At 37.6% G+C, this 21,998-nt stretch overlaps 1 protein-coding gene across 1 annotated transcript in view; it reads right to left on the reverse strand.

Annotated features, from left to right (window-relative positions):
* The window catches only part of LDB2 (LIM domain binding 2), a 367,493-nt gene extending 349,675 nt beyond the window's left edge, over positions 1 to 17,818 (reverse strand). Inside the window, exon 1 of the mRNA XM_030946918.1 lies at positions 17,667 to 17,818. Within this exon, the coding sequence (XP_030802778.1) occupies positions 17,667 to 17,686 (20 nt within the window). The 5' untranslated portion in view covers positions 17,687 to 17,818. The remainder of the gene's footprint in view (positions 1 to 17,666) is intronic.
* Between the last annotated feature and the right edge of the window lie 4,180 nt (positions 17,819 to 21,998).

Genomic DNA, 21,998 nt, shown 5'->3' on the forward strand with positions numbered 1-21,998 from the left:
GGAAGAAAAAAGGTCTCTACTGTCTATGAAGCAATTCTGTCAGCTGAAAATTGCCTTCCCTAAAAACACCATCTACCCTTAGACCTTGCATCTCCTATCACAGAATTGCAGAATGGGAAGGTTGGAAGGGATCACAGTGGATCATCTGGTCTAACCTCCCTGCTCAAGCAGGGCCATCCCAGAGCACATGGCACAGGATTGCATTCAGATGGTTCTTGAATATCTTCAGTATGGGAGATTCCACAACCTCCCCGGGCAACCTGCTCCAGTGTTTGGTCACCCACATAGTAAAGAAACTCTTAGTCATATTCAGGTGTAATTTCTGGAATTTCCTGGGCATCAGTCCGTGCCCATTGCCTCTTGTCCTATTGCTTGGCACCACGGAGAAGAGCCTGGCTCCATCCTCCTGGCACTCTCCTTCCAGATTCTGACAGACATTGATGAGGTCTCCTCTGAGCCATCTCCTCTTGAGGCTGAACAGGCCCAGCTCGTTCAACCCGCCTTCATAACAGAGATATTCCAGTCCTGGACCCAGGCCCCTCTCTGCAGAGCTGCCAGGTCAGCCCTCAGCCTGTGCTGGTGCCCAGGGTTATTCTTCTCCACATACAGACTCTGCATTTGCCTTCACTGAACTTCAAACAGTTCTCTGCCCATCTCTCCAACCTGTCTGAAACATGATACTGAAAATGGTATTTTCTGTCTACTTTATTTTCTTGGTTTTGTTATTTTTTTTAACCAAAAGCCCTATCAAATAAAATGTATATATGGCTGTCTAGACAACTTTCTCATAGCATTATAAAACCCAGTGATGAATGATTGGTTTCTTTGGTCTGTTTCCCATTTGTAGGAACTCTCATCCTACAGTTTCATGTAAGACCTGTAGAAATGAGCCTTGTGTGATCGTTCTCTGTGTCTAGGTGTTTGTCTGAATGTCCATCTGCAGCTTTCAGCCAAAACCTGAGAAAAGGTAGTGGTCTCTATATCCATTATATCGTGGCAAGTTCCATTTCACTATGACGCCGTTTGGGTTTTGCCTTTTTTCCTTTTATATGCTCCCTATATTCTTCACACATGTATTTGTAACTCTGTCACCTCTGGTATTAGTGACTGTTTTCCCAGTACTTTTCCATGGCCTTTCACTAAGCAGAAAGACAAAACAAATCCCAGAGCTCCAAGGGAACAAGGCCCCTGTCCTATCTTGGTTCTCCCTGGGAACCGAGGCTGAGAGCAACACTTTGAGATCCATTCTCATGAAAAAAGTAGAGCAAGTGCTGAAGAGGGGGCTCCAGAGAAGGGACTTGACCTGGGGGGGAATTGCATCGCCACTTGTCCTCCTAATTGGTGCCTTTTATCAATTATGCTAATTTCCTAAAACCTATAAAAATGTACTCACCTCTGGGGATGGTAGGCTTTTGTGGACATCTTTCCATAACTGCCTCTGAAGGCCTTCAAATAAAGATCCCCTTTTATATTACCCCCTTACTAAAATTATCTTGAGTTTCATTTCCAGGTTGGGAAACAGGCAACACTATGGTGATACATAAATAATGGAATTGAACTTCGACCATCAGGGAGACTTGCACAGCACAGAGACTGCAGAGAGTGTGGAGCTCAGACTCCCAAAGACAAAAGTGCCCCAGTCACTGAAGAAAAACTTAGATAAGATATTGTAAGACAATTATGGCTAAATACTACACCCCATGGCCTCCCATTGCAATTTACCCCAATGCCTTTATACTCTGTAACTTACACCCTTGTTTCACAAATCCTTTAGCCTGGCATGTTTAAGCACTACATTATACTAAAAACTTAGCAAAGAAAAAGCATAAAAATCACACTGACTTCATTAGAAATGTATTTTGGGCAATTTGTATCATAATGTTGCACAATATTAAAGCAGAGGTAAGAGTAATGCAAGAAAATCTTTTGGATGAGATGTTACATAATGAAATAAAACCACACAGCTGCATCATACTGTGGTTGTCAGAAGTTTGTACCATAAAGTTTCCATGAAAGGCTGTGATGAGCAGTGTCAGGGTGAAGTAAGGCTCTACAACCGCTCAAATAAAACTTGAAACACTGACAAATAATGGATTTAAAAATAAGGATTTTCAGGCACTACCAGAAAAAAAAAACAAAAGACCAAACAACCTTCTTAAAAAAAAGCATAAAACAGTACCAAGAAACTGATAAAAACTAGCACTAGCACAGAAAACCAAGAGTTAACAGCAAAACACTGATTCTTACTTGTGAGTGTGTGGGAGGTCCCAGGGCAGGATATGACCTGAGAGACAAACCTGTATGCTAAAAGATTGTAAAGCCTCAAGGAGAATCAAAACACCTGAGCAGTGTTTGAAATAGCTGAAGATTTATAATATATTTTAAACAAAAGATCTTGTAAAGACAGCCAAAATGCATACACAGAAGATGACAGGAAAACAGGATCAATAGCAGATTAGAGATAAAGTCATCCTTAAGACACTGTCAATAAAAAAAGTACTGGTTTTATTCATTGTTGTAGCAAGAGCCACTTTGAAAAAAAAATGTTTAAAAGCAATTAAGCAATTTTACAGAAATAGTCTGGGATTTTGTGCAAAGCGAGAGAGACTCCACGCTTGCCTCATCGCCTAGAAGCATCCCATATTCTTAGATGTGACGTTGCCATGACAACCACAACTTGGTGACCTCGTTATTTCAACCTAATCCTGCTTTGAAATTATAGTTGCTCCACCCTTTTGCCTGGCTAGCCTGATAACATAATCATTGTAAATGAGGATGGAAAAACACAGCAGGATACCATTCCCCTAGTGACATGGGACTGGTCTCACCTTATCAGGGAAACAGAGCAACAATTAAACTGCCCAAATCTAGAAGCCCAAAAGTAGATTTTTGTTTTTTGTTGTTGTCGTTGTTTTGTTTGCTATTCTTTTTTGGAAAAAAAATCTAATAGCTTGTCAGTACAGGGATTAGGTTTTAATGGGGGCTTTTCGGGAAATTCCTTTTAATTTAATTTAATGTCTTTATCAGGAAATTAAACAGTAATAAGGGGTAGTTCTTCTTAATTATGCATTTGTTTTGACTAACAGCTGGAGAAAGATTTAAGATATAGACGAAGAGTCAGGACAGAACTTGTTTAGCAAATCAGATTTGGGTTTTTAAGTTCAGGCTTGCCTTGGTCTATTTAAACTGGTTAAAGCAGTGAGTGCTAGAAAATCCCAGTTGCAGACATTGTGGAAATACTTAATACTTTACTTACTATTATAATACTTTCTATGTTTGATCACGTCACAGGTATATTACTGTAATTCTTCACTTATTACACACATGGGCAACAACCTTACCAGTGCTGTTGCAGATTTAAAGAAAACACTTTCTTGGCTCCTTGGGGAGGTAATTCAGAGTTTTGTATGTACATAGGACATACAAAAGCTAGATGAGGAAGATGGGGAGGAAATAACTTTAAAAGAACATAAATCTGGAGCTGTTGGCACATGATCCAACAGAAGCTCCATAAATTTTAGTTCACAAAGTCATTTTGAGGCTGTTCTTACGTACCTGTGTATGTAAGAACATACATACCAGTTTCTGGTATGTTAAGACCAGAAACCTCCAGTTTCTGTCAGAGAAGTCTAATTTTTCCCTTTCTTGGTGTTTGCATATTTTAATCTGTATAGAGACACATTTTACCTTAGAGGTTGTGATATTGCAAGAGACTTCTTGAAGGAACACCCTGCACGATGAGGCAACTAGATTTTTAAATAATGGTCATTATTAGAAGAAGATGACAAAAAGGAAGAAGGACAAGATATTTTGACAGATAAGTACAAAGAACCATTAGCTTGCTCAGTATGGATACAAGACTTCTGTTATTATGGCTGCTTTCAGAAGAGTAAGAAAGATTTCCTCAATCCTAGCCTTATTTGCCTCTGCCAGCAAATGGGCTGAGTCAGCCTCTGAGGATATGAACTCATGGTTCTAGAAAGAAACTCTACATTTTAACATTTGGAGAGTTGTACTGCTAAACTGTTCTTTCTAGCTTTCATGTCACAACAGAGAAGTTGGGTGATGCCCTCTAAAATCAATCACCAAGGACTCCATGCACAAGCAAAAGCACCTATCAGGCGCCCATGGATTCAGTGACCAGCCAGGAAAACCTTTATCCAGTATAATCACAAGGCTGAGGTAGCTGATGAAGTAGTAAGGCAAATAAAGTGATGATTTCTGGTAAGACACAAAAAAAAATTTTTGAATCCTACTGCAGCAGTGCTTGAGGATAACTTTCCTGAATAACCAATACAAAAATCCCAAAGCATTATAGCCATGCATTGCAGGTATATGATGAGCTGAAGGCTGAGATCTTTTCTCTGTGCCTTGAAAACATCTTTCTTTTCAAGAGCATCTGCAACAGGCAGGGCTAAACCACCACTTGCCTCTGTTTGAAAACTTGCCATTCCCAGCAGAGAAAATGAAACCACTGACAGCTTACACAGTCACCTTCATATAGGATCAGCACAAGGTGTCTCAGGCACAGAGAACTCAGCTTTTCTCTGCAAAACAAACAAAAACCACAAACAAACAAAAATACAAAAAAAAAAAAAAAAAAAAGGAAAGAGAAAGAAAAAACCCACCCAAACAAAACCACAAACAAAGAAAAAAAAAGAGAGGCAGAGAGATCACCAAAGCACGCCATTTCCTCCATGAAGGAAGGAAGTTAACATACCCGTGGCCTTCCTTCCCCTTCAAGTGAGGCACTTTGCTGCCAATATCTAACCATTAAATGATCAGAGGAGAAGAAATGTGAATTCTAATCATTAGACATTTTTTTCTTGAGTTGTTCAGCAGGGGTTAGAAATCAGTCTCCATTAAAATATTTTTCTTAAACTCTGTTGAATCCCAAGTGCAGAGAATAGACATGAGTAGGAGATGTTTTTACAGCGCTGCAGCAAAGGAAGCAGGTTTTCCTTCACTAAAAGGCCAAAGTTCATTTTCTTAGAATAGCAGCATACATTCCAAAATGGTGCCTCACATTTACCAAGAGCTATCAGGGAACAAGTGAACAAGATTTATGTCCAGATTCAAATTTAGTTCTCCTACATACAATAGTAAAAGGCCAGACCATTCAATACTTAATCAGGTTTGGAGTCTGATTTTTCCAGCCTTGCTTGAGATCACCATATATCTTTTGTGCAGGCTGATTAATCCCTCTAACTACTGATTCTAACACATGAACAGGAATCTAGAAGCCTCAAATAAAATTCTAAGCAGGAAGTGTACTTTGACAATTGATTTTTGCATCTACAATATGACTTATTAATCTATTACAACCTAGTTTGCTGTACTCTTTTCAGAAAAAGGAATATATTTTCCTGTTACATTTCTGATCCTGGATTTGAACAGCAGCTAAAATCATTCTGTATTCAAAACAGCTAACATACCGGGGGAAAGAGTTGTGAACTCCTCCCTGTGCAGTTAAAAGGGGACTGCCTAGCAGACCTCTTGCTGAATTTGGGGAACACGACTCCTTACTGACCCTGCTATGGAATCCGTAGGTATGAGGTTTATAGGCAATACAAAAGTTGTTATGTACAAATGTTTTCCTACCTCGTACGAATTTAAAACTGGAATAAGAACAAAGCTCTGCCTCTCTCCCAGTTCGTTAGTGACACCTAGTGACCAAAGACTAAAGGAACCACGCTCCAGAGGAGCCCATTTGCACTGGCCTGGATTACGCTACAAAACTGTAGGGTGTGGCAGGACAGAAACCAAATAAAAGACGACATTAGCTGTGGCGTGATTTAAATTTACACAGAAACGCTACATCTCCTTTAAAGAGCAATGTTCTTCAAATCAAAATGAAAGGAAGGGATGTTTTCATAAGCAGGAAAGAAACCATTTGGACAAGTAGAATGTGATTACTTTCTGAGACCCAGGAAGGCTCTGGGGCAGAACATTCCTACACATTAACGATGTCCACAGTACAGGGAACCATCCATTGCCCTAAAAATCTAATTTTTATATCTCTTTCAGAAAGGATAACTACCAGAATAGAGTGCAACTGCTTCTTATTATGGTCTAAGTTCTTGTTGATACAGAAAAGTCGCAGCAACACAGTTGAAGTGCAATATGTTATTCCATTTAACCTATACCAAAGTAGATCTCTCTATATCTGGCCATACTAGTATAATAAAAATCACTTGGTTACTGATCATTACCTGGATCAATGATTTGTGGTTGCAGGGCAATGCTGAAAAGACCACAGTCTCCTCAAAAGGCTTGTCCTGTATTGTTATACATTTTATATAATGTGGCTTGGGAAGTGCTATGGATATGTTCCCCATTTAGGTGGCTGGCCCCAGCCTCTAAATCACCTTTACTTTGTGCCATGCTGTCCACACAGTGGATACCATGTGATGGTGACACAGAAGCTGCAGTAATGCTTATCACGCTCATGGAAACAGGCTTTGCTCCTGTGGAAAGGATGTGACTTTCTACCTGAAAATATTCTTTTTCCGCCCCAGTTTTTCACCAGGTTTAAGATTTGTAAAATGCTCTGCACTACACTTAAAGTGGAAAAAGTTTAAAAGATGCTGAGGAATAATGTTAGGAGACATTCCAAAGGAACAGATTAGTCAAAAAATTGAAAAAAATTGAGTTTAAGGAAGAAAAGCCTGGGCAAACTCCAAAGCAGAAGAGATTAGCAGAAAATGTACCCTCTAGATCAAAAGACAAATGTACAGTTCAAAAGTGGAGCCAATACCTCATGCAATATATCTCACGCTATACTTATAGTGGAAGAAATATTTTTTAGTCTTATAGGAACAAGTGGAAATTGAAGCCTCCATCAGTCTCCTTTATCTTCACTTTGTGCTCATTTCTCAGAGAAAGTGACTCCAAGTTGCAACACAGTAGAGAAGCAGGCTTGTAATGTCCAAACTGGAGGAACCAGGCAAGGATGTTGCACAAAGCAGTTAAAATCACAGATGACTAAAGCAGATGAAAAAGAACTTGGGTGAAAGGAGACACATCCATGGCCAGCAGCAAAGACATCATGAACCATATAGCCAGAAAACCTATACAGATTCTGGGAGTTTTCAAGACAGATACACTAGAAAAAGTGTTTAGAAATACAAAATAATGCTGCATGTTCTTTAAATTTCTGAGATAAGGAATAATAGGGACTGATGACAGAGAAGGTTTAAGAATTTTGTGTTACCAAAAGAGGACAGCTGCAGCCTTGACCAATTAAAAAAAAAAAAAAACCACAACAACCCACACAATGACTGGCAGTGTCAGAAATACATGTCTTGTTACAAAAATAATCTGCTCACTGCAAACAATTTGCCCCATATCCCATTAAAATTCACTACTTCTGCTCCTATCTGTACCAGAACCTAGTACAAGACCCCCCTCAAAGAAGGAGGAAAAAATTCCAGCAGAGACCAATTGATTATCCCAATCTAATAGCCCTGGAAAAGTCCTCAAAACAAGCACAAAGATCAGAGAAAGGGAAAGGCCCCATGTTTCACTCACTATGTCTTTTTCACACTGCCTGCAAGATAACTAGAGGCTTGCCAGTTACCTTGGCCTGTTTTGTACAGAACATAGGTAAGTTTGAAGAGGAATAAAAGTTTTTGTTTATTCAATCTGCTAGCAAGACAGTGGTTACTTTTAAATGGAGAAGCAGCATAGACTTCTGAACTCAGGAAAACTGCTCTCTGTGTGGCTGGTCTTTGACAAGCAGCTTTCACCCTGGCCCTGAGTCTCTGTATTACAGCTAAGGGATCCATGGGAAGTGAAATATAGCCATTACTTGACCTTTATGAAATTCCTAAGAGTCAGAATCACTACTGGAAAACCTTTAGGGGTCCACAAAAGCAAAAAACTATGACAGTCAGTGTCTTAAATTGGCAGGTCTTTAGTTTTATTCCTGCCTTCAGCGTGGGCTGGCTGTGACCTTACAGCAAGTTCACTGCGACATGTTTGAGGTTAAAATGATCAGCTGTATATTGTAATATCTCCTATTTATACCTTGAGTTGAAGTGAACTTAACAGTATCTTGCTTTAAGATTTGCAGCTTCCTTCATGTGGTATCTTTCATTATAAATAGTGAAAGAATGGTCAATATCTATTCACAGCATAATTATGTATTTGCTAATTGCTGTAGATTACATCTGAAGTGAGATGATCACACATTTGTTAGCTCCAATTACAGAAAAATCATTAGTCAGAGCTTTCTAGTACAGAATAGGTATAGTAGGTATAAAATAGATGTTTGGCTTATTGCTGTACAACTACTATTATATCAGTGTGTATACCTTAAATATCCAAAGCTTACAGCCTCTTCTATTTTTCAGTTTTGTGATCTGAAATGCTGAATTGCAAAAAAAACCCAGGTGCACATGCACTAGGGTGATGAGGGAGAGAGATTATCTTGATGTTTCATAAAATTATATGTACACAGTTCAATAAGAAAGCCCTTTACCTTCTGTGTAAAAATTCAACTTTTCCCCAAATGAAACAGAACATTAAGATTCAAGAACATAACCTTGTAATCAGATCTATTATTTCTTTGCATCAACCCTTAGATTCTTTCCTGTGTGTTTTTTTGCCTAATGATCTTATCATTAAGTTCAACAAAATTGAGTGTAATGTACTGAAAATACACTCAGCTGATATTGAACTTGTTGTTGAGGAGTGTAGGCCTGTTAAAATTGACAAAACTGACAAGTTCTCTATTCCCCCTTACTTTATTGCTCTTTGGTTCAACGTGTAGCTTTGCAAGCAAAAAACCTTTATTGCTTGCTGGCTGAAAAGAAAGGTCATACTCGGGAATACATTTCATTAGTCACGATTCAGACTCTTTTATCAGTTTTCCTCTTTGATGTAAATTCCAATTTGTTAATGGTGTGTAGGTACAAAGGCAAAAATAGAAATATTTCATGGAGTTCTAGAGACTATCGCTGACAAACTAAGGTCATAATTCTATTTCTGTATCAGGGAGGTGATATTTTCTTAAAAATATTTTCTTGGGGATACAGGAGAAGCAAAGACATCAGCAAAAATTTATGCTTTGATTTTAGTGGTGCAATCACTACCAGACTGAGTGCTAAATGCACAGGTTGCTGCCCAGACTGTTTTTGCTGAAAAACCACTGAAAGATCTAGTTCACCAGATGACCCCAAACCAGCTGCACTAATGCATCAGAGGGTGGACATGCAGAACTGTGAGCAAAAAGCCAGGAAGAAAAATGGTATGTTGCCTAAACCCAGAATTTCAAGACCATATTTCTAAGCAGCAAAATTCTACTGAGAAAGTCTGTGCTAACTTTAGTTCTTGTGACCACTTCAACACTTTATGGAACTAGACTGAGACCAGTTCCTATCCACAAAGATATTTGGTGATCTGTTTCAACAAATAGGCCTGTAAGTTGCCATAAAAGAACAAGCAAGGGAAGTAAATTAGTGCAGAAATGACTATATAGATCAATGGAAAGACGTGTTCAAAACAATACAACACCTAACGAACTGCCAAAATTATTCTGCCCTTCCTGATGCTGTCTGTTTCCAGGGCCAAATCATGTTATAGCCAACACAGTCTGTGCCAACCCTCAGAAAAAATCTGAAAGCATTACACTCATTTAAAAAAATGTTAAATATTAATTATCCAATAAATATGCCAGAAAAATACAATATAACTAATGCATAAATATCTACACATTAATTTAGGCTCCTAGTTCAAAATAACCCAGGCTTTGCCATGACATATTACACAAGTCAAAAGACTATTTTACCAATCACAAAACAAAGAACCTCAAAATGAACAAAGTTGCTTTGTACACTGTGATTATCATGGCAATATTAAATCCTATTCATGTACTCTCTTTAATATCTGATTCCCCTCAGCCCTTTTCCAGTCCAACCAGAACCAGGACTATCTATTTTATCTCCCAACTAGAATCCTTGCACTTGCTCCAAAAGGAGTCACAGATGGATTCTTCTCTCAAAGTCATCAGTATAATGCAAATTAAAATATTCAAGAGAGAAGTACTGTAGCAGCCAAAAGTTTTATTTAGCAGTACCTTTCCAGGTCCACTCCAACAAGATCTCAAGGCCTGATGGATTGATTCTGCCCAGCTTCAAATGGGGACTTTCATGACTGACACTAATACCTCCTATCTGACAAAATCTCAATATTTAATATATCCTTACAGAAAAGCAGGGTACCAAGATCTCTCAGATAATTTGGGATTTTCTCACAGATCTTCCCTTAGCATTGACACAGTCTTTGATTTTGTAGGGGGAAAAGAAGAACCATCAGAAATTTTCAGACCTTTAGAGTAACTTACCACATGCCTCAGGGAATCCTGGCTGGATCCTGTGAATTGCAGTGACACCACCACCACTTTTGAGCAAACTACACTACACCTGTAAATTCACCAGAAAGGTTTCAGAATGAACTGCTACCAGCTTGCCAGTGACCCTGCTTTCCACAGAGTTAAACCAAAGCACCTGGTCCTAGTTAACCACAGACAAACAAACCTTGAACAAGGTCTAAGTTTCTGCTTTCCCTTAATATCATTTGTAAGTAATATTTTTGCCTGCAGGAAACGTTACAAAGTTGCCTCCAATTTCAAATTAGGAACTACTTCTGCATTTAATTACAATGGCTTCACATGACTGAAGTGTAGTCAGATGAGGAGTAGTCATGCTGTCTACAGATACCTGAAGATGAGTGAACTTTTTCCTCCTCTGCTTGCTTTGCAAGGTAAAGGCATCTCTGTCCAGCTGTGCTTCAGACTGATGTAATCCATTCCTTCTTTCTCCCAAAACAGATTACAACAAGTTACCCTTGTCCACTGAAAACCTCAGCTTCTGCAGGTCCTCTCCGCAGTAACTCTCATGTGCAACAAACGGTACTCGTGCTTCTCACATCTGCTGTGGTCTTGGATTTCTTTGGATTTATAAAAGCTTTGATTCTATGGATAACCATTAATTATATCACTGTGATCCACTCAAGTAGCTGAGAAAAGAGGGAGTTCTCTGGCTTGCAACTCTCAGATGTAGATACTTCCAGATCAAGCATAAATTTGGCTCCTGATCCTACACTTTGCTCTGATTTTTGGAGAGTTGGACACCCGATGAACTCCAAAATGTAGACTTTTGTATGTCTGCTTCTACTACTGTTTTAGTCCTACTTCATTCCCCAAGTATTTTAGATAAATTCTAGTTCCTGTGATTTTCATAAATCATGTCCATCCAAACTACAATCAAGTACACGGAGAGAAATATGTGATTAAAAAAATAAAGAGAACTGAAATAAAAAGTATTATTAAAGAGCAAAGGCAGATGAAAAACTGAAATTAATACCTTATTTTCCAAAATAATACAGTATTTTCCATGTAAATTGTTGTTTTCTTTTACATTTTTCAATTCCCCTTTCAAGTGAAAGTACAATGAATAAAGATTTGTTGCAGAAAAGTACACCCATAATAACACTACATTTAATTTTATCCTGCTTGCTTTGCTAAATCTTTTTGTATTCTTAAGTCTTTTCTTATTTTGGACAGCTGAGGGAAGGGGGAGACACTGACACACACAAAATGGGAAGTCCTCCTTGTGCTATTTGTACACTATGGAACATAAGTGCCTCCTAACAGTGCAGCTGTGTGGCTGACAAGCAATATAATTGTTTAATGCAATTAAGCCAAGAACAGCTAAAGAAGGAAAAACCTGACTTTTGAAAAATCAGAGACAGATTCCTACTTTGCTCATTGAGGTTTAAAGAAAAGTGCTTTATATGGCTGAATGACTGCCTTGGCATAGTGAACTCCTTTCCAAGTCCTGAATTTCATGCCTTTTTTTCTTTCTAAAGCTGATTTCAATTTTGGACAGCATCCACCTAGAATTACTTATATGTTTTTAATTTCTCCTTTGACTACAGAACTTAAACAAATGGGTTTGGCTGGGTGGGTTTAATCAGAAACAGATAAAGAGTTTTGAAAATGAAAAGTAAGTATGCTAAATGCACCAAAGTCAGCTTTCATTCATTTACTCTTCCTTTATTTCTGTTATTAGATAGTTTAATGCTCAGGTTTCTCAAAGACCTGAAGTAAAATGAAATAATGAGCACCAAAGATATTGAACTTACATATCAAATTTTTTCCAGAAATCTTATATTAAAAGCAAGTCAAATGGAGTTTGTTGTCTGTAGCTAATGAACTAGATAAAGTTGAAAATGATCCAGGGTAAATTGGAGATAAGTAAAGTATCAGATTTCAAGAACAGGAGCTTGACAGCTCTGGTATTATCTAAGGGTCTTTAATGCCCTAAATTGTTCTTTGTTCTTTACTACCACAAGACAAGACTGATTTATTACAACAGCGTTAACACCACTTTAGAATTTCAATTTATTGCAACAGAACAAGGTAAGTTTGAAAAAAATTGAACTCTGTCTGCAGACAAAAACCTTGAGATCTTTCAATGTGATATTGGGGTTCCCTAGCTTCTAAAATCCTCAGTTCTTGGTTTTACCATTGAAATAAAACTCCTTGACCAGACTCAACTGACATGAAAAGTGGGATTAGGTCTGCAATGAAAATGACTTATGAATTCAGTAAGTCCATCTCAGTAAAACAACTCAGTCATGTAAAAACTAAGGACATGTTATTCTTCTACTTAAATTCAACTCTGAATTGTTGTCTTATACATCAAGAGTTCTATTATCATTATAGTGCAAGGATTTCATATCGCCAGAGCTTCATACCTCCTCAATGTTTCTCGCAGGCAGCTCCTCTAAGCACTGACTGTTCCTGGTCTTACAATAGACACCTCACTCCTCTGACTCCAGATCCCACCAATGCACTCTTTTATACCACTGTTCTTATTGGCTACAGGTGTGGCCTGTTAACATCAGGCCTGCTCCTAATCTTTAGTAATTGGTTCAGCTGCAACTCTTTAGGGGATAAGATGACATTCTATACCACCTTTGTTTATCCATACTGTATCCCCCTACACTGAATATGTGCAATAAACAAGCATATACAACTTTCCATTTTAGGGGTCCTTATTTAAACATACCTGTGCCTAAAACTGGTCATTAAGTGTGTTAGAAATTGAAGCCTCATTGAATTCCCAGCTTTGCCATTGTCAGTTGTCACTCTACTGTTGACTTTTGTAGAATCAGGATTTCATCCAAGACACTACAATCTAAAACAAGTTCTGAGAAGTTTCAGCTGCTGTATTTATCAAAGAGGGGTTTATTTTGAAATTATAAAAAGTGAGATTATACAATTTACATTCTTTTTGACTCCTAATAACTTTTATTATTTTGCATATGTATAACTGTTGAATCAAACAAGAATTATAGAAGTAGAGCCTCCAGGCTTACAGACTGTCATACATTTGTTTAAGACTCAAAGTTCACATTACATTCATTAGAAAAGTAGACAAAGAAAATAAAAAGTAATAATAAAAATAAAATCTTCTGTAACTTTTAGTGTGCTTAGAACAAAGGAATAACTTCCTCTCCATCATCCAAATAGTAACCACCAAATAAGAGTAAATAGCCTCCAACAATTTCCCAAGAACCAAAAGCATCAGTTATGCCACAACTAGATGTTTAATCCTTCTTCTGTACTCATAACAATTTCTACAATACAGTTATGTGTTAGTCAAACAAAACAGACACAACGATACAAAACCTCAGGCATAGCATGGAAATGGAAAGGAGAATATGGAATAACTAGTGAATACATTATAGTAGAACCTTTGCAACCAATGACTTGTCTATATTTCACCCACATCCCTGAAGAGATATCAGTATGTGTAATGGAATATATTATTTTTCCTTATAAACCTTTCCTATGCTATTCAATATTGAACAGAAATTGTCCCTTTCTAAAATGGTAGAAGGACTTCAGAAGACCTACTAACTGAAATATCTGCATGCTACATGAACTGTCCCCTAAACCAGAGAGGAGGAAATCAAGGTACAGCTGGAGAGTCCAGTTTCAGTAAAGAAGTCATAGCCCAAATACTGAGTGTAACAGAAATTCTCAGGCACAACCACAAAAATATCAGCTGATGCAACTATTAAGATGTTTCAGATTGCTGGATTGTAATTTTTACATATCAAAAAATGTAGAGGCAAAGACAACAGATGACTAGCAGCTAATAGATTGTCCTTGACTTCCTCTTATTCTTAGCTTACAGGAATTCTTACAGTAAAATTCCTATAAAAGAAATCCCAGGATCCTGAACAGATATGCCTATAGTGTTTTGTGTAGTATGTGGCACAGCATAATGTCTACTGTCTCATTACTGACTGCTGAAATAGCCAGTGATTTCTTTTTTTGTCAGTTCTTAGCATATTTCCACTGATTTATGTGTTAAGTCAAAACTTTTCCAATCTTCCCTCAAAAGTAGTTTGTGGATAAGTATTGATGTCCGTGTTTCACTTTACACTGTCACACACAAATGAACATTTAACAGTTCACATACAGATGTTTACTTTGCTCAGCCATCTGTTCCATCTGAAACAAAAGAGATAAAATGAACTCCCACTGTAACTCTCTTTCTGCATGCATAAACAACAGGATTCCCAACAAAAAGTCTATTGGTTTTCACAGTGTGTTGGGAAAGATTGCACTTTATGGATGACTCAGGAAGTCAGATCCCTGTTCTGAACAGTGTGGAATATTGGTAAGATAATAATGGAAAAATGATGAGCGATCATGCGATAGCATAGAGATCACTCTAAAATTTTTACTTGGAAGATGGTGTTCTGTGTCCTTTTTTTTTTCTTTATAGTTATAAGTGTTTGGCCTTTTCTTTTCAGACAAACCCACAACTGAGAACTGGATTGGACGTAAGCAGATGCAGTGAAGGGCAATAAATCTGTTTCTCTGAGAGAAACAGATTTAATGAAAGACTTGAAGAGGGAATGTGGTGGGCAGTGCCAAACTATAAGAGCCTGTTTTCAACTGCAGGGATGAGTTGGGCCATAAAGACTGACTCACAAAGCAGTGGTCAGGTAAAAGGTACATGTAGAGAGGGCATGAAATGGGAATAATAAAGGCTGCAAGAGGTATACACAATAGTATGCAAAACAATACCAAGAAAGAATTCTAAATTGGGAAGGCCATTAAGAAGTATTTGAATTTGAGTCAACAAGAGAAAAGGGAGAGAACCATAAGAGAGTAAATTTTGTAGTGAAATCTGTTAACTAAAATGAAAGTTCAGTTACTTGGTGTGACTGGAAGACAGTAGAGGAAAGGGAAAAAAGATACAGCTGCTAAAGTACTGTCAGAGAACTGGTTCTCATGAATATGGAGAGATTTTGTCCGCCTGGAGATAGTTCTTATCCATTCCTGCCTCCTGATCATATATCTGCATGGAAACTGTACCTTTATTTTTTTCCTGGCCACAGCTGTCCAAGGCTGTTCCAAACTCTGGTCCTGAAAGTTTTAGAATGCCCTCAACCTAAACACTGAGCAGGTATAAATAGCTTACCTGGGGTATGATCTGACCTCCAAATAAATGAACATAAGTAGATTCAATCCTCACTGAAGAAGGCAAGAGTAACACCTTGAGCCAAGCAGGTTCACTATAACTACTGGCTCTGTTTACACTGACCTATATCAAGTCAAATTTCTTCACACCAGCCCAGTTCTCACGACAGGTTTCACTTGGGTCTTAGCACATTAGCTCATGTACTCCTGCATTGGAATGGATATAGCTGTACCATGATACCTGACTTCAGGATGAAAATTTTCCATATTTTTATACTCCCTGAAACTAAACAACCAGACAAAGCATGAAATTTCATGTAATTGAGCCAATCAAATTCATGTCCTGATACCTGCAGTCAGGCTTTAAACCACAGTTGTACTTGGGGACTAAAATCCAGGCCTAGAAGAAATCAAGTAATGCAAACTTGCCTCCTATTTAACAAGTTAAGAAAAGCAAAGAAGCAAACAAAATCCCAGCAATGCCAATACTTAAACCCGGAGTTTCTGTGGAGGTATTCCTACCTTAAGTTTCCAAATATGAATATCTACCTGCTGCAACAGCCTACCTGATGCCACTGTGTATTAAGTGGCAAGAAGTCACTAAATGAGGTAAGTTTTTTTTGTTTCTTTTTTATTTCTCAAGGGACACTGTCTGGTATTACAGCAGTAATTATTTTTTAATGAAAAATTATGATTTTGAAAAATATAGCCACAAAATATTTGCACTATAAAGCAAAGAGTAAAAACACTTTATCTGTAACATTTGAAAAATATTTTGGCATATCTGATGCACACACAAGTTCAGAAAATAAAAGTTGACACTAATAAAGTAATAATTTATAAATCTGTTTAAACTTTCCACATATATAGCCATTTAGAATTACATTTCTAGATACCCAAAGAAGCACTAGTCAAAGATGATCGGACCCAGGAAGCAGTTCAGTGATGCTGCTTGGGTATAAATCTACAAAAGCTGACTCATCTTGTGTTCACAGAGCAGCTGTAGCACAGGAAGAAAGCTGAGTTAGCCCAAGAGGGTTAGCTACACCACACTGCAGTAGGAGTTGCAGTACAGCACCTCATTTATGTCTGGTTCATAAACCCATGCACTGCCCTGCCCAGCCCTACACAGAAAAACAGAAACAGCCAAGACAAAGAACGAGCTTTTGAGTACCTTAGAATTTATATTCAGTCCATTGCTTGTGGCTGAGTTTTCTATCTGACCTCCTGCACTATAAAAATTGTTCATCTTTAACATATGAAGTTTTCAGTTTTTAGAATGGCCATGTTTCACCACAGTGAACAAGGTTTTATGGAGCAACACCAGTGAAGTAGGACACTCAAGCCAAAGCAACTTAGATTCTTTCAATTCTTTCATGTTAAAGGGAAACTGCAGCACCTCTTCTCTAGTCCTTTTATTAGGTCACATTATTGATTATATGTTTTTTCTAATGAGGTCTTAGACATGAAATAATAATGTTACACCACATATCCAAAGCAAAAAGAATAGACATTCTTAAACAGGAAAAAAGATAGATCCAAAGCTGCTTTTACTGGGTGCTGGTCTTGATATAGTCTATAACACCTGATCTCATGTCATAGAAAGACTCAAATAGATTAAGCTTCAAATCATCCTTGCTGATTCTCTTATTCATGTACTTCAACATCTTAGACATTAGTCACTAGGAGTTTACACACAGACTAGTCAGAAACATCCTTATTTTAGAAACTCTGGTTCAGTCACTGCCATCTTGCTTTCAGTTTGCCTCATTCAAAATAAAGCCACTCTCACTGCTACCTTTGATTTGATATACAACCCTTTCAGACTCGTTTCTGTTGTTCTTGATGCATTCTGTACTAGTCTCTACCTGGATATAACCATACAAATTAATGCTGATGCTGTTCTCAGTACAGTGACAGCATTAATAGAGCACTATTTTGTTGTCCACAATAAGCTCCCTCTTGTGCCTCTGGTGTTCTGTAATTAGGCCCCTTCAGACACACAGTTTGGTTATTGTGGTTCATCAGCTTATAATCCATTACTCTAAATAGCTTCATTTTCATTCTTTTTTTTTTCTTTTTCCTTTTTTGCTGTTAAATTAAAAATAAAGGAAAAAAAAACAAAAAACAGGTAATGGAAGTAAAAAGAATTACTCACCCTTCATCTCGATCTAACATAATGTTTATGGGCAGCAGGGAGAGCAGGAAGATGTTCTTGTGAAGAGAGGAACTTGAACAGCTTTATAGGACAACAACCTAGGAAGAAATGAAAAGCCAATACCCACATTTACTGTTTGTAAATCTGAGCATTGACTCTGCTTTCACAAGTGGCTTTCATCAAATGCAAATCAGAAGCCTGGCATCTGCTTGAGTAACCAGGCAGCCCTGTCCCCCTTTCAAGGGAACAAAAGCCATACAATCAAAGGATTTTAAGAGGATGGCAAACTTATTGTAAGCTAGAAAAGGTTAAAAGTCTGCCAGGGCTTAAATATACCTCACAGAACTCCCAAGTATGGAAGCACTCCTGACCTTTATGAATCTTTTTTTCCTGTGAAATGTTTCTGCATATTTGAAACAGGATAAAAAGTGACCAAACAGAAGAGAGACAAACTAGTCAAGTTTCTTACTTCCCAACTGATTTTAAAGCTTCAGAAAGCAAACTCATACAGTTTTATTTGTCCTCAGATTCCAAAAATCCAGCTCTGACTAACAACACTCTGGCTGTTGTACAGGACCTACCTGTGCTCCCCTGCACAAGTGACAGATCCTCTTTTGTACAGATGGGTAACAACAGGAATTCACTCCAGACATGCTTATTCCTCTCTCAGAAATCTTCACTAACAATGGCACACCCTGGAAAATGGCTGAATAACATCTGGGTAGAGAAAACATATTTTTAATAATATTTTTATATTTTAAAATAATATTTGAATAATGTATAACCCTTTTGGATACATTGCTGTTGTTCTGCTTTGAATTAACTGAAATGTCACTACTTCGACTTGCTCCAGTTAAAAGCACATTTTCCCAGCAACAAAGAAAACCAGGTTACTCTTTCTACTGCAAATCTCTGAAAAATGTCTAATACTAATTTCACATGTATATTTATTGTGAAAATAAAGCCTTTTGCTGTATGATACCAGCATAAGACAGAAATTTGTTTCAAATATATTATGACTTAATGAATTCATCAGAGTGTGTCTAATCGTTTTATTTCTCATTCATTTGGGAATAATCACAAAGCTTATCCCAATGATTGAGGTTAGAAACCAACATTCAAAGACTTGTAGTAAGCCTAAAGCGTCAGTTTGGTAAATTTTCATCTTTTTATTTAGTGATAGGTTCTAGATTCCAAAACAGAATGCCATCTCACACACAAGCTTTAGCTGTATAAGAACAGGATTTGTCAATGCTATTAATAACTAGATGGATAATAATTCACTCTGAGTAATGTCTGAAGGACCCTGCCACTGTGAGGTTTCTTTGTAATTATAAGCAGTTTAATTTAAAACAGGTCTTGGTTCTAATGTTATGAATTATCTAACAGAGCAACCTGTGCTTTCTTCTGAAGGAATCATAACACTCTCAGGTGTTTAGAGACAACTATTAAGCAAAGGCTGGCAATTCTCTAAGGCAAAACCAGAACAAAAGAACAGCAATAGGAAGGAAGTTTGGATTTGGGCTTTTAATATGTAGTAGGAACTGGATAAATCAGATTATGAAACTCAGTGTCACAATGTGGTATTCACACTCCCTCTGATCAGAGAGAAGATGTGAGAGAAGCAGAGAAAAGAATGATCAAACAATTCTTATCTCATTTGCTGCTGCTGTGTTTGTGCCCATGTGGAGTGTGTTCTGGAGATTGTTTACCTGAGATGATTGCTTGATTGGATTCTGGTGATGGTGTTTTGGATTCACTGATCAATTAGATCCATGTGTGTATTAGGACTCTCGGGCAGTGTCACAGGTTTTCTAGTAGTTACTTAGTGATAGTTCTTGATAGTGTAATATAGTGTAATATAGGTATAGTGTAATATAGTATAATAAAGTAATAACTAGCCTTCTGATATCCATGGAGTCCTCCTCAATATTTCCTGCCTTCGTTGGGTGGCCCTGAGTTCTGATATCACAAAATGTCATAGAGCCCAAAAATATAGATAGTACTGAAATTAATTTACATGAGCTAAAGGAAAAATTTATTGATACCTATTGGTCCTGCCGGTACAAGTGTACATCTCACCTTCAGGTCAGAAAGATGTACTAAAACCCACTAGGCTTACCCTATACTTTGTCTCTTTTTAATTCTATGTTTTCAGCACCTCATGTTGGCAGATATCTTTGTTGAATTACCCAAGGAATAAGCTTGAAACAAACAGCCTTCTCTCTGAAGCACAGAATCTGGGGTTCAAGTAACACAGATACAAGTGATGAAAATAAAAAAAAACAACAACCAAACACAAATCAAAACAGAAACATTAAGAAGAGGATCCCAAGTAGGAAACAGATTCTGTTATCAATGTAAATATACAGGTAAGAGACTACGTCAAGGAGGAAATAATGCATGGAAACAAAGAGTGAATGGTAATTCTGGACTAAGCATCCTGCATTCTGCCCATCACATCTCAAATACTCTCCCCTGTTTGCTGCCAATGAGGATTTCTCCCAGACTCAAAGCCCTTACAGAGAGCAAGACAGAAAAAAAACTGGAGAAACCAAATGAGCCTAGACTACGACAAATGAACTAAAGGAAGAGGTCAGAGCATCAAAAGTGCAAGAGCAAGGGAGCTGGTGAGGGATGTAAAACAGAGCATTCCTGACAGCAGCCCCAATAGCTGATGGATGCTGCCAAGTGTTGCCCAGGAACAGAGACATCACTGTCAGAAGGAAAGTACTGAGCTGAACTCAACATCTGATATTGAGCTGACACTTCCATCCAACCCACTAAGAAACTTCTTAAGGCAACACAATCAGGAAAAGAAAAACAGAAGTTACATGATGCTGTTTTTCAATACAATATCTTGTGTTCAGAGATGATCTCACCCACAGCAAGGCTTTCCCTACCAGGACCTTGTCATTGAGTAATATTGCAAGACCTTTCTCCTGCTAAAAGCAACATCTGGATTTAGAGTATCTATTCAAATCAGACCCAGAAAACAAAGAAATTCTGTGCTGAGTCATGCTCAGAATAATTCTTACCTTCTCTGTGGTTCCTCTCAGCTGCAGATATTGGACAATGTTTCCCAAGAAAGAATGCAAATAAAGTACTTCATTATTAGTCCTGCAAATAAGTCACTTTCACAATACCAGTATTGCATAACTTGTTTTCATGTAATACAGTCATCTGCATAATAATAATTGGTCTTCCCAGACCCTTTGACAGAACCACAAATTATAAGAACAAGTGTTGGGGTGGCATGCTATGTTTGTTTAAGAGGACTATTCTAGAATGTCTGCAGTAATGCATAATGCACAATAAAGGTGATAAATTTTACCAGTGCTATCCAAAATGCTGATGGTTAAGTACAGTATCCTTTTTTATTATGCTTACACAAGATAAACCCATGTAATATGAGCATGATAGAGTGATAAAAATTAAATCATAGTGACATTAAACTACCATATAATTGTTTTCCACAGAATCCTATGGTTTTAGCCAGATCCCACTGCACTATTGTCAGATAATACATGCTGATTATTTCTTGAAATATAAGTCAGAATTTTTGAATTGCTAGTTTCTACATCTCATTAAACCAATGGGACACTACATAGGATAACACAGATTAAAGGTTAAAATCTTCCTAGTCTCTTTGATATTTTTGATGTTGTCTCTTATTTTAAAATCAGAGCAGTGATAGTCCTAACTGTAAGATTTTCAAAGGTACTTGAAACAAAAACATCAAGTATTGAAATTGCTTTAACTTCTTCACCTTGTCTTCTGTCATTGTGTTCGCTTCTTTCTCCTCCCATACACAAAAACACATTCTCACACACACCAAAAAAGCACTGAAAGTTAGAAAGAGTCAACATTTTTTTAATGTGAAAATATAGAAATAGACTCTCATAAATGTGAAGCTACCATGGCTTGAAGTCTAAACATTCAGCACATAATTTGTAACTTTAATCAACACATCTCATTTTGCTAATGTGTACTGACTGGCTGCCTGAGTGCTAATGAGCGTCCCTGAATGCTAATGGCTCTGTGAAACTAGATGGCCTCCGAGCATCACATGGATTATCTGAAACTTATTTGCATCTCAGATTCCCAGCACCATTCAGCTTCACCTCTCTTTGACCTTCACATTTTATAAACTAGAGAGAACAGTTGTGTTATGAAAGAAAAGACAAAACTCAACCAAGAAATGCAGGCAGGCATATATCCATCTAGACTACCTCAGAAACAATTTAATGAGTTGAATATTCTCACACTAGAATATGGTCACTGTAAGTCATTATACATCTTGTCTCCCTTTTCTTTGAACTCTAATGCTTC

This window comes from Camarhynchus parvulus, chromosome 4 (genome assembly GCF_901933205.1).
Source record: "Camarhynchus parvulus chromosome 4, STF_HiC, whole genome shotgun sequence".
In the NCBI taxonomy this organism is placed as follows: domain Eukaryota; kingdom Metazoa; phylum Chordata; class Aves; order Passeriformes; family Thraupidae; genus Camarhynchus; species Camarhynchus parvulus.